At 34.2% G+C, this 12,326-nt stretch overlaps 1 protein-coding gene across 1 annotated transcript; it reads left to right on the top strand.

Annotated features, from left to right (window-relative positions):
* The first annotated feature begins 2,663 nt into the window (after nucleotides 1-2,663).
* Nucleotides 2,664-12,046, top strand: LOC143916557 (myotubularin-related protein 9). The gene is made up of 10 exons (XM_077437700.1): nucleotides 2,664-2,955; nucleotides 4,501-4,757; nucleotides 4,833-5,031; nucleotides 5,108-5,264; nucleotides 7,149-7,259; nucleotides 9,060-9,181; nucleotides 9,252-9,358; nucleotides 10,716-10,993; nucleotides 11,076-11,258; nucleotides 11,334-12,046. Exons 1-10 carry the CDS (start codon nucleotides 2,725-2,727, stop codon nucleotides 11,594-11,596), a joined length of 1,908 nt encoding a protein of 635 aa, XP_077293826.1. The 5' UTR covers nucleotides 2,664-2,724; the 3' UTR covers nucleotides 11,597-12,046.
* Nucleotides 12,047-12,326: the final 280 nt, after the last annotated feature.

Genomic DNA, 12,326 nt, shown 5'->3' with positions numbered 1-12,326 from the left:
GCCCTGTTCGGTGCTCGGTGCTAAGTGGTCGTCGCTCATGCCTACCACGCGCACCGCTCCGCCAGCGGCACACTCCGCCGCACACTTTATTTACGTAATGATGAAATCGATTTCGGTTGCTGTTTGCGACTTTTCATCTTTCAAAGAGCTGTCGAGTATCATCGCCGGTGTGGGCGCTCGGTGCAAATCTTGAAAATTGAGCCCGCTTTAAATTTAGTTGAGACATTGATCACGGGTGACCGTCACCGCACTGAATGTTAAAAAATCGAAAATGTTCGTTTACCATGCATACATATGAAAAACGGTTAGTATGTATATCAGTGGCGAGCGGTTAAAGTCTCTCTTCCCCCCGTCGTACATCCTTACTTAATTTGCGCGAACAGGATACAAGAGGAACAGGATTTTCCTCCCGTATCCTGCGTGCGCACATTAAACAAGGCTGTATGACAAAAAGAGAAATAATTTCACCGCATGCCACTGATATATATTATATATATACATAGTACCGTTTACCATGCACCCTTTTTTTATCTTTCGACTTGTGATCATTCGATTTTCGACCTTTGCCTTTTTGATATTTGCTTTTTAGATCTTTTGACTTTCGGTGCGGTGAGGTAGACCCATTGATCACAGGTGAAATATTTTGTATGTTGTTTTTGGTAATTGGACTATTCGTCACATTGCGGTGGTCACAAAGACAAGTTTTGCCATGAAAATTGCGAATACACAATATTTAGCACTCGAGTTCTCGTTAGTATGATGGACTTTTCGGCTGCCAGATGTTCCGTTATAGATATTTTAGTGACTTTGTGACCAGTAATCACCGAACCGTTGTTTTTTTTGAAATATTTGGTTCGGTGATTTTGCCCACAAAGCGCTCGCCCAAAAGTCACTAGAATCTCCATAACGGAACATCTGGCAGCCGAAAAGTCCATCATACTAACGATAACTATCATACTAACGAGAACTCGAGCGCCAAATATTCCGTATTCACGATTTTCATGGCAAAAATTGTCTTTTGGGCGATCGCAATGTGCGTAATAATCCAATTACCGAAATATTTATATTAAATACTAGCTGGACCTGGCATGCGTTGCAATGCCATAATAATACATGCAATTCCCGTTCCCGTGTCTCGGTGTGTTTCGATAAGTAAATCTTTCAGTTTCAAATGAATACTTAATAATCAAAGTAAATTATGGCGAACACATTTGAAATTATTCAATTGTTTTTTTTATTTTACCCTAACAACGCAGGTGGCGAAGCGAACACATTTGAAATTATTGCGTTGCAATGCCACTCATTCCTGTTTTCCCGTTCCCGTTTTTGGGCGAATGTTTTTTACAAAAACCATCGCGGGCATGCACACAATAACTCATGTAAGTTTCATCGCAATCGGTTGCATGGTATAGGAACGCATACGTGACAGACAGACAGACAAACATCGATCTTAATATGGGTCTGGGTCACTGCAAGGAAAGTAAACTGATGGAAAGTCGAAAGATGGAAAAAATTACAATCGATTTGTCGAGTAATCGTTAACGTAGAGTCCAAATAGTTGGGTTGGTATAATCGACCGACCCCCACTCCCCGTACCAGTTGATTTCCGGGCACGCGAGTCTCTCCTATGCTAGAATGGAATACAGAACAGTCTTGCCTCGAAACGAGTTGAGAACAGATAGTTTCCTCTTTAAAATAAAATTTCTCGTTAATTCTTACTTATTTGCCGGCGCATTAGCTTTCCTCTCACTTAAAAAAATAATCCATTAATAGGCATTTTGTTTTACAAAATAGTGTAAAAACATCCGTAAATTAAGAATAAATGATAAAAAGAAATTTGGTTAGATCAGATTTTGGCTTTTCTCGATTTCATTTCTGATTTATTTTTTATATATGAATGATTTGAATCTTTAAATGTGCCAAGTTATGGGTTTAAAAGTTTATACATTGTTATTTGTAATTATAAGTTGGTAAGTTCGTGAATTGAATTAAGCATCTCTGCATATTTCGAATAATTTTTAAACGAATATAAATTACAGATCATGGGAGCACCAAAACCGGAGCACCACCAAGAAGAAAAGATGTTCTGCAATGTTACAGACTTCTTATATTTTTTACATCATATCCAAGTAACTAACAACTCTACTCGGATTTTAATATTATTTAACATTCTATTCTGTGACATATATCTCACTAAATATCGCTGCGTTGTAATCAAAATTGGCACAAATCAAAATAGATTGACAATAACAAACAAATCAATGACAAAACCGCATACAAATTTACTATTAAACTTACAATCGAGTGTGCTAAGATTACGACATTATGACATTCACAATAACGTATTACAAAATGATTATTATATTTTGCTTATTTATTCAATGTTTTGTAAAAAAAAAGCATGAAAATGAAATGACTTAAGAATTGAAAAATATCTATTCGGTTTTAAAAGAACTGCATTAAATCATTTCCCCTTATATTATACATCTGCTTTAAATTATTTCACCATATAATATAATAAAGACAGTCATAGATTTGCGTACAGTCTTTTTAACTACATATTTGAATACTTTCTTCAGTGTGATAGTATACTATTGCATCGACACATATTCTTAATATTTGCTCTTAACCATAAATGAAAACGCGCTACTTAAGACAACATTAGTGCTTATGCGCGTTTTCACAGCAACCATACGCCGGCCCAATTAAAGTTGACCTGAAAAGATGAATCGATATTATAATCGCTTTGGGCCAAAAGCGGATCAAACGTTAAAAGTAAACGCAAGTGTCAAGCGATGGTGCGGTGAGATGGAGTTCGTGGAGCTGATCTTGGTGCCCAAAGTGGACAGCGTGGTGTTGAGAGCTCCGCACCATGGCGATCTCTGCGGCACGCTCTGCATCACTGGCCACCATCTCATCCTCAGCTCGAGACATCAGAACCAACCGGAACTATGGGTGCGAAACTTGCAGCTTCCTCTCCACCCCCTCCCCACCTTAACTTCGTCTCGACTGTCACTTGACATATTGTACAATTTTTCGCGCAATTTCCGCGTCATTTTAAAGCATTCGCCGAAACAGCTGTTTCACATATGTTTCGATATATACAAATACTAGACACTTTTTCGCGTCTATACTATCACACACATATATATACTAGCGATCGCATACATTTTTTCAACTTCAAGAAGTTAGATATAAAAAATTATTCAAAAATTTAAGCTATAAATAGTGTACTTTATGTAGTATGATTAGGGTTAACAATATTAGACTATTTAATTTTTTTCTCTCCCCAAGATTTTACCTCGCTTGGGCTGCCATATAGCTTCTATTTAATTTTTAATTTATACAATGCGAAATTATAACTACCCATTTTTCAATTTAGAGATTGTAGTTCTCTTTTTAATATATTTTTTAATGCAACAAATTGATTTAATGAATTTAATGAACAAATATATGTCATTTATTATAATATATTTATGGATTTAAATATTCAACTGTCTTTTTTAATATCTAGCTATTCTGGTATTTTTGCCAAGCTCGTCCAGGAAAACAGAATATTTTTTTAATGGTATTTATTGTCCATTGTTTCGAATAATCTGTAAATGTTTCATAAAACTTTGCTACTTCTCTATTAAATCCATCCATTTGTCCCTTTGATTTTGATTTTTAAATGCCTTTTATTATTACGAAATTATGTTCACAATATGTACGTAATCTTATATCTATTTTTTAATAGCTACTGTTCTACTGATCATTTTCTATTTTACAATTCAATTTAATTTGGTTATTAATCATAGTATTATATTATTCTAATGTTAATCTACAGCATAATAGGAAAAAGATCTCAAAAACCTATTTACAATCCTTATAAATGCTCATAATACATTTAATACATAATATTAATTTAAGACTCTCTAAAGTCGATGACCTAAAGCAGATTTTGTTTAGGTAATATGTGTGTTATACCTGAAGGGTATAGACATTTTGTTGTAATCACCGAGACTCTTCACAAGTGTGTTAGTGTATGGTTATTAGTGATTCTGTCATAGAATCTACTGGTTAGTTTGTTAGTAATGTCTGCAACAAACGGAATATTATATATGGCATGCAGTTTTTTCAAGTTAGTGTATATGGGTGTATTATAAATTATTTTTAGGGATTTATTTTGTATTTGTCCCTTTGAAATTCCTTAAAAAGTATGCATAATAGAAAAATTTGTAAACTGGGACATGAGGCTTAAAACCGGTGACAATCCTGATTGCCGTATGATGCCGTTCCAGCTCTTCTTTTCAACTAAAAAAATATATACATATTACTTCAAAATGAGGCCTAAATTTATATTTAAAAAAATATTATTATTATTATATGACCGCCAGTGTAGATTCTTATTAAGCTAAAACATTGATTAATCATACAATGAAGATTATAATTGTCAATGTTATATACAGCCTTTTATAACTGGCTATCTTATCACGATGAACAACTTTTTTTTTATTTCAGTTAATGCATCAAAATATCGATTTGATCGAACGCAAAGAAAATAAGCCCACATCTGGAGGAGTGGCCCAGGGTGGAAGCCTCGTATTGAAATGTAAAGATCTCAGAATTTTACATTTAGACATTGGTTCGAGCACAGATCTATCCAAAGTCTACCAATCATTAGAAAATCTCACGAATTTGAATAATCCTCGTCTACTCTATCCGTTCTTCTACAAACCGATATGTCAATCTTTAGAAGACGGCTACAATATATTCAGGTAACATTTCCACACTTCAATTCAATTTATTTCAATTACATATGTATTAATTTGTTCTTCCGTTTTACTTTACAGACCGGAATCGGAATATTCTAAGCTGCTGAGTACCGACGAATGGAGGCTTTCATGGGTGAATAAGGGCTATACAGTGTGTCTTTCGTATCCACAAGTTTTGATTGTTCCTAAGCACATTGATGATGAATGTATTGCCGGCAGTGCTGCCTTTAGAAAAGGAGGAAGATTTCCAATATTTTCGTACAGACACGAAACTGGGGTATTGATTATATGTATTTTGTGTGTAGTTATATATTGCTTCTATGTTTTGATTACTCACTGCTGTGTATATTTAGGCCGTACTAATGCGATGCTCTCAACCGCTGGTTGGACCACAAAATAAAAGATCAAAATCTGATGAAAAGCTTTTAAATTACATTCTCGGATCCAATAGTAAAGGTTTAATATTTGATTTGCGGTCTGCAAATCTAGTTGCTTTACAAAAAGGAAAAGGTTAGTCTTTAATAAATATATAAATTATCTACTTCTTCTGAAATTAACCATTGAATTTCAACATACATATATTGTGCTAGAAAAAGTGTAAAAAAAAAATACACTGTATTCAATAAAAGTATTAATGGATGTAGTTTTGTGATCATGCGAAAATTCGAACTCGAGATTTTGACTGATTCAAACTTGGAATCGATCACTGATCACGTTTTCATAGTCTGGAAAGAATGTGTTGTATATCCCTCCCCTTTATTTTTGGTTTTTGGATTCAATTATCTCCTGAAGCGCTCAATGCATCTGAAACTCCTTTACATATGATAGAAATGATAAATTTTATACACTTATATTCTTTAAATATTTATACCTCAACCGGAACTATGTAGTACTTTTACTCTAGAGCAGTGGTTATTAACCTTTTCGAAGTCACGGTGCACCAGAATTAAACAGCTAAAAAAATATGCGGACATAATTATTATTACAAATTACATAATAGTTGAAGAAAAAAATAATTTAAGGAAAGTTATACCTATATACATATACGGAAAAACTGTAACTAAAACTACCCTCAACAAAATGGAATTTATTTGATGTAAAAATCAATTAATGTGTTATTTGAGCTTGTTGGATTCTGCAGATTTCAGAAATATTTTGATTTTAAATGCTTTTTATTATTACGAAATTATGTTCACAATACATCTTATATCTATTTTAATAGCTTCTGATCTACTGAACATTTTACAATTTAATTTAATTTGGTTAGTAATCGTAGTATTATATTATTCTAATGTTAATGTACAGCATAATAGGAATTTCAGAAATATAAGGTCGAATGTTTGACATAGCTACCCTCAATTCTTTGTCTAAATTCGTAAGTCTTTCTTGTTTTTTAGTTATTGTTAAAAAACCGAGCTCACACAAATATGATCTTCAGTGGCCTCATGTAGAGAACTGAATATTCCTCTTGGACAGAAATCCAAAATTCCTCCATAGTCAGTTCGGAAAATTGAATCCGTCGACAATGAGATCAAATTCTCCTTCTTCTGGGTACAAAAATCCACAACTCCAATTATCCAGACATAATCTTCTATAGTACCAGGTCTTCCAGTCTTCCAATAAAGTTAAATGTTCTGTTACAGCGTAAATAATTACCTTGACAATGTTTTCGTAAAGTGAAGGAAACATATCTATTTTATTTTTCTCTATTATTCGATTTTTCCAAGGTGTTGTTTTTTTCCGAAATCATGTCAATTTTTCAGTGCATGTCAAAAAATATTCGTTTTTTCTTTAAATGCTTAAGTTAACGTTATTTAAAATATCTGCTAAATATGCCATTTCAGCACTCCAATTAGCATTCTGAAGACATTATACAAAATCATCCACACCTTAATTTCAGACAGAGGTTAACAATTCATTGTTAAATTCTATGAATCGGCATAAGACTTTAACCCCTAGAAAACCACCTGACTTCAGTGTGAAAAAGCAAACATTTGTACTAACATAGCTTCCATAGATATGGAAAGTTCTTTAAAATTGCGTGTCTCGATTTGATGAAATTTACCTAGTACAGGTTTTAGTGCTAGTTTAGTAATGTTAATAAAGTGTTAGCTTAATACTAAGTTATATATAAACTTTGGCATAAAATCGTCAACCGAAAGTGTCATTTTACACTCATTCGATTTTTTTCGGTTTAAATATGTGTGCTCTTAATTTTTTTATGAAGTTTGGAGAATTAAACTGTGTTGACAGCCTTTGATTGAAGTTTTATTATAAACACAGCTTATGTGACTTTATTGACAATTCCACTGACTGTGTAAAAGTAACTTTTGTATAGTACTCATTGTATTGCATAAATAAGCTTGGAAAAGTAATTTTATACTTATTTTTCAGGTGGTGGAATGGAATCCGATTCGTATTACCCGAAATGGAGAAAGGTCAATAGACCGATGGATAAAATATCCAATTTGCAGCTTTTGGAATCATTCACAAAACTCATGGAAGGTATTGCTCATTTATGTACATATTATATATAAAAATCTACCTTTAAGAATAACTAAATTAGTAATGTTACACATACACGGCCAGTTTATTACATCTGGCGAATATATAATCAATATCTAACATTCTAATTAATAATATGAGCCGTGTAATACATATAAACGTTAATTTGAAATGTCGGTTGGGCTTACTGACTCAAACGCTGTTAATAGTCATTATTTTATCTTTAATATATACCAGGAAGACCTAATTGTTAACCCCAATGCCCCTTCCTGGCCAGAAAAATTGTGCATTTGATACAAATATTATTTGTATTTTACAAAGTACATAAATACATATTAATTAACATCCACAGATACATCTATGGTCAAATTTGTAAATTTGCAGCATTTTATACAATTCAGCGAAATTCGAGATTGCTGAAAACTCGATATTTTGCGAGAAGTGGGTAAGGTTGCCAATTTGTTGGAACCGTTTCAATGAAAATCAGATGGATTGGCAAACTCTGATGGGAAACGATCGACCTGGAGTCACAAATCCAAGGGCTGGCTAGTTTAAACCAGTGGGATTTGAACCCGTGACCACTTTGTTCAAAGCATTATATGTTCACCGCTAGTCTTTTCTGCTGGTTAGTTTGCGTTAAACCTTAGATATATTTATTTTTCATCGAACATGTATGTACATAAAGCGACGAGTGTACTTATACAAATACAATACAATCAATATACATAAGCATTTTTATACAATGCGAATTATTACAAACATCCACACAGATGTCTATAGAGTAAATTTTGCAGAATTTTTTGTTATCAAATTGTCGAACCTCAAGTTGCTGAATAACTTGAGATTAGCAAGAGAGATAGGAAAGGAGATGCCAATTTTACAGGAACCGTTTCAATGAAAATCAGAAAAATTTGCAAACTGATAAGAAATGATCGACCTGGAATCACAATCCAAGGTCTGGCCAGCAGCAGGACTCTAATGGGACTCGAACCTGTGACCACTCTACACTAGTCTACGCCGCTGATTTATATATATTTTTTATTTTACATAAATATATACCAGGAAGGCTTGACAGGAAGACCCCAATGCGCCTTCCTAGACAATTAATTACAAATATATTTCGAGAAGCTGAATAACACGAAATTAACAATTAATGAATTAATCCATTGAGACATCGATGTATTAAATTTTTACAAATTGTACATAGATTAAATACAGAAGATTTGTGACAGCAGTTAGGATGATTTTTTTGCCAATTTTGAGGAACCGTTTCAACCATGATCAGATAAAATTGGCAAACTCTGATAAAAAAACGATTGACTTGGAGTATACAAATATCCAAGTCTAAACCGGCAGTATTAACCCTTTGCCCGCGTCACCAAATTTAGCGAACATGCCCTGTACGCGGCTGCTTTGTTTGCGGATTTTGCTATCGCGTTTTCGACTGTAAATATAGGTTGTAATATTTTTTTAAATTTTACAACCTATATTTTTTTTTTTTGACTACTGCCATCTAATGAATTTGGTGAAGTATACATTTAGTAATATTTTGAACCAAGTTATAAAATTTTAACACAATAGACGGCTCTTATACAGGTTGGAACTTCCAAGACATCTATGCGTGTCTCGCGCGCTGAGGGCATGTTCGCTAGGACATGTATAGTAGTCGTACGCGGTGGAAAGGTTAAAGATTAGTCCGGGATCGAACCCAATAATCTCTTGGTGCTAAATATAAGCCATACTGCTGGCTAATTATATTTTAAAAAACATGACTTCACTGTTTTATATTTTTTGTTTCAGTCTGTAACGATAAAGACATCTCTTGCGATAAATGGCTTTCAAAACTTGAAAGTTGCGGATGGCTCAGCCACATTATGAATACTTTGAATACGGCCTGCACTATAGCGCAATGTCTTGACAACGTAATACACATATAAACATTCTTCGTGATGTCAAATATGCTTGCGTTATTTTAATTATGAAACATTTTAGGAACCAAGTCCTGTATTAGTTCACGGCTCTAAGGGAATGGATGCGACATTGGTTGTGTGCTCTTTAGTTCAAGTTATCATCAATCCCGACTGCCGAACAGTACGAGGGTAAGATTATGGAATTATTATTCGTATAGGTACATACAGAGAAATGTTATAATAATAGAAGGGCCCTTACGAATAAATATTATGCGGTACGTCTCCATAACTACGCTAAAACGCACGGAATACAATCAGGGTCATCACATATTCACTACATAAATTAAAGTTTTATTTTTATATAGATTTATTTACAATTTGAGTATATGGTGGTGTTGGGCGTTGGTGGCCAATCCGTTTCTTTTCTCAGTTGTTGGATTATTTTTATCTACCTTTTTGTATTTGTCTGTCCTTGGGAACTCTTAAATCAACGTGTAGTGTATAGTTTCAACAAAAATATGTATAATATAAAATGAACGATGTTTATATTAAACTTAAATAATTGGTTATTAATATTGTAACGTAGAGATTAGGTGAGTGGCGATAGTGGACCGATGGTTTACTAGCGCAGATCATCTGATCTGTTGTTCCCGCCAAAATGGCCTCTACGAATGAATGAGCCGTATGCAACGGCCAATGGGATCGTCTGACTCATCGACCGATAGTTGTTGAGCCCAAACGGGTATAAATATGGGGCGCTCTCGGCCTGGAAACCATTCCGACTGGAGCGCCGACGAGAGCAGACCAATAAACGACTTCTACAACCCTCTTGCGTCTTCACAACAGCCCCCTCTTCACGTCCACGCAACAAAATTATTGAGTATTCGGCGCCACTGAGAGAAACATTTATACATTTTACATTTATATAGGATCCGTATGTGAAGGATTCCAAGTGAAAAGCGCAGATTCAGTCAGAACTATTTATTATAACATGTCGTCCGGCTTGTTCTCCAACAAGTGACCATAGCAACACGCATCCGGTCTCTCCCATGCATACCACACACACTTTATCCCTAGCAGTTTGGCCAATCACACATACGGCTCGTTTAAAAATCATTACTATATTTATTTAAAAATAATTTTTACATTATTCTGGTGACACCCCTGAAATTTTATGTAGAATGCGGGCGATCGCCATGACACTTTTAAAAACCGTCAAACTACGATGTTAATTGAATAATATGCTACTTAAATGATCAATTTACTTATAAAAATGTATCGCATGTTGTTTATTGTGTGTTTTTGAATGCATTGTGCAATTTTTAACGATGCACTTGCCCATCTTGTGAGTAATATAAACAAACAGAGAAGTTTTTATCGGCGAACATATGTACATCGAGCACCAAGCATCAAACACAACTGATGCTAAACTTATTTAGGAATGTATGTGGACAATATAACGCCTAAAGCCACTTCTGTTATTATAACGTTTCTCTGGGTACATATGTATATGTATTGGTAATTATAAATTTGTTTTGTATTTTAGTATTCAAGCTTTGATTGAACGGGAGTGGGTTCAGGCTGGCCATCCGTTCGCCGACCGGCATGTGCATTCGTGCTATTATACCACGCCGACTAGTAATAGTTTGAGGAAAGCTTCGTTTTCTTCGTCGTCGAGCAACCAAGCCTTGCCGGGAGTCAGCCCGACGTTCCTTTTATTTTTGGACTGCATGCATCAACTCCTCGAGCAGTTCCCGTGTAGCTTTGAATTCACGCAGAATCTTCTCATCACTCTTTTTGAGCATTCATACTATAGCCAATACGGTACAGAATGAATTTAATTGCAATACAGTTTTGAGGTTATGTCCCTTTATTGTGTATGATTTTTTTCTAATGAATATTTTAGGAACATTTTTGGGTAATTGTGAAAGAGAGCGTGACGAATTAGATTTATTCAAGCAAACGACTAGTTTGTGGTCGTATTTAAACACGCCTGAAGTTATGGAGTCGATCATTAGTCCGCTTTATGAGCCGAATCAAGGGATCATCTGGCCGTCTGTCGCTCCGATGAGTCTTGTACTTTGGGAAGGTCTGTTTTTGTATGTATCAAAATGAAAAGAAAATGTTTGATTCGTACTTAAATGTTGTTGTTTTGTTGTTGTAGAGCTCTATCTGCGTTGGGTGATTGATTTTACCGAGCAAAAATTAGTACTGCAGAGGATATCGAAGATCAGAGAGAAGGATAAGGAGTTGAGAAGCAAAGCTATGAGGCTTCGGAAGCAGCTGCGTGACTTGGTGAAGGAGATTAAGGAGCTCGAAAGTAAGGACAACACTCAATATCCATGCGCCATGCTCACGGCTCCCGCTCAAGATGGCATCCAAGCCATCGTCGATGCTGCGGAAGCGTTGTCGATCGAGAAACAATAAAATATAAATCAATATTATAAAATATTTCTTTGTTTGAGCTTAGATACGATACTTGTAATGTTCTTGCACCAAAGTTTATCTGAAAAAAAAATGTCAAGTTGTAGACGATACTACTATGAGGAAAAGTATGTAGATGCTAATGTGCATTCACGATAATAATACTATAAAAAAAGAGCACTATTGACAATAGTTAGTAATTATTATGACTATACTATGAAGCGTAGGTGACTATTCCTTATATGGGGTATATCGATATGATTGAATAATAGATAAAAACTATTAGATTTGTATTATGATTTGTCGTCACGTTACTTTGTCTATTGTGATATTAACTGATTTCAAACAAAAAAAAAAAAAAGAAAATCAATACAAGACTGCATTTATTCCATCATAATAGATACAAAAGTAACATAGATCGCCTAATAGGAAATTAATAAATGGCATTTAATTATTTGGTCAGTATTTTTTTTAAATAAATAGTTAGTATATATATTGGCTTAGTATTAATTCCAATCGTATAACTGTATAATATAAGTTTTTCATTCCAAATTGACTCTTTTTCGTTTCAAATTGACATTGAAAAGGGGTTTTTGGAATTTGGAATGAAAAACCTGTATTAAATATTGACAATTCCGTAAACATTCTGAATGTTTTTTGAAATACAGTATAACTCACTTATTACTAAGTTGATTCAAGCAATTCTCCATAAAATATCTATACTATAAAACAT

Source organism: Arctopsyche grandis, chromosome 9, assembly GCF_051622035.1.
Source record: "Arctopsyche grandis isolate Sample6627 chromosome 9, ASM5162203v2, whole genome shotgun sequence".
In the NCBI taxonomy this organism is placed as follows: Eukaryota; Metazoa; Arthropoda; class Insecta; order Trichoptera; family Hydropsychidae; genus Arctopsyche; species Arctopsyche grandis.
The sequence above is the reverse complement of the archived record's forward strand: the minus strand, read 5'-3'. Positions and strand labels throughout refer to the sequence as shown.

Excerpts from the sequence above, each read along its gene's own strand:
- LOC143916557 (XM_077437700.1), top strand. The coding sequence starts at position 2,725 with ATGAATCGATATTATAATCGCTTTGGGCCAAAAGCGGATCAAACGTTA. Across the intron at positions 4,758-4,832 it reads GACGGCTACAATATATTCAG|ACCGGAATCGGAATATTCTA; the intron begins GTAACATTTCCA and ends TTTACTTTACAG. Across the intron at positions 10,994-11,075 it reads TTCATACTATAGCCAATACG|GAACATTTTTGGGTAATTGT; the intron begins GTACAGAATGAA and ends TGAATATTTTAG.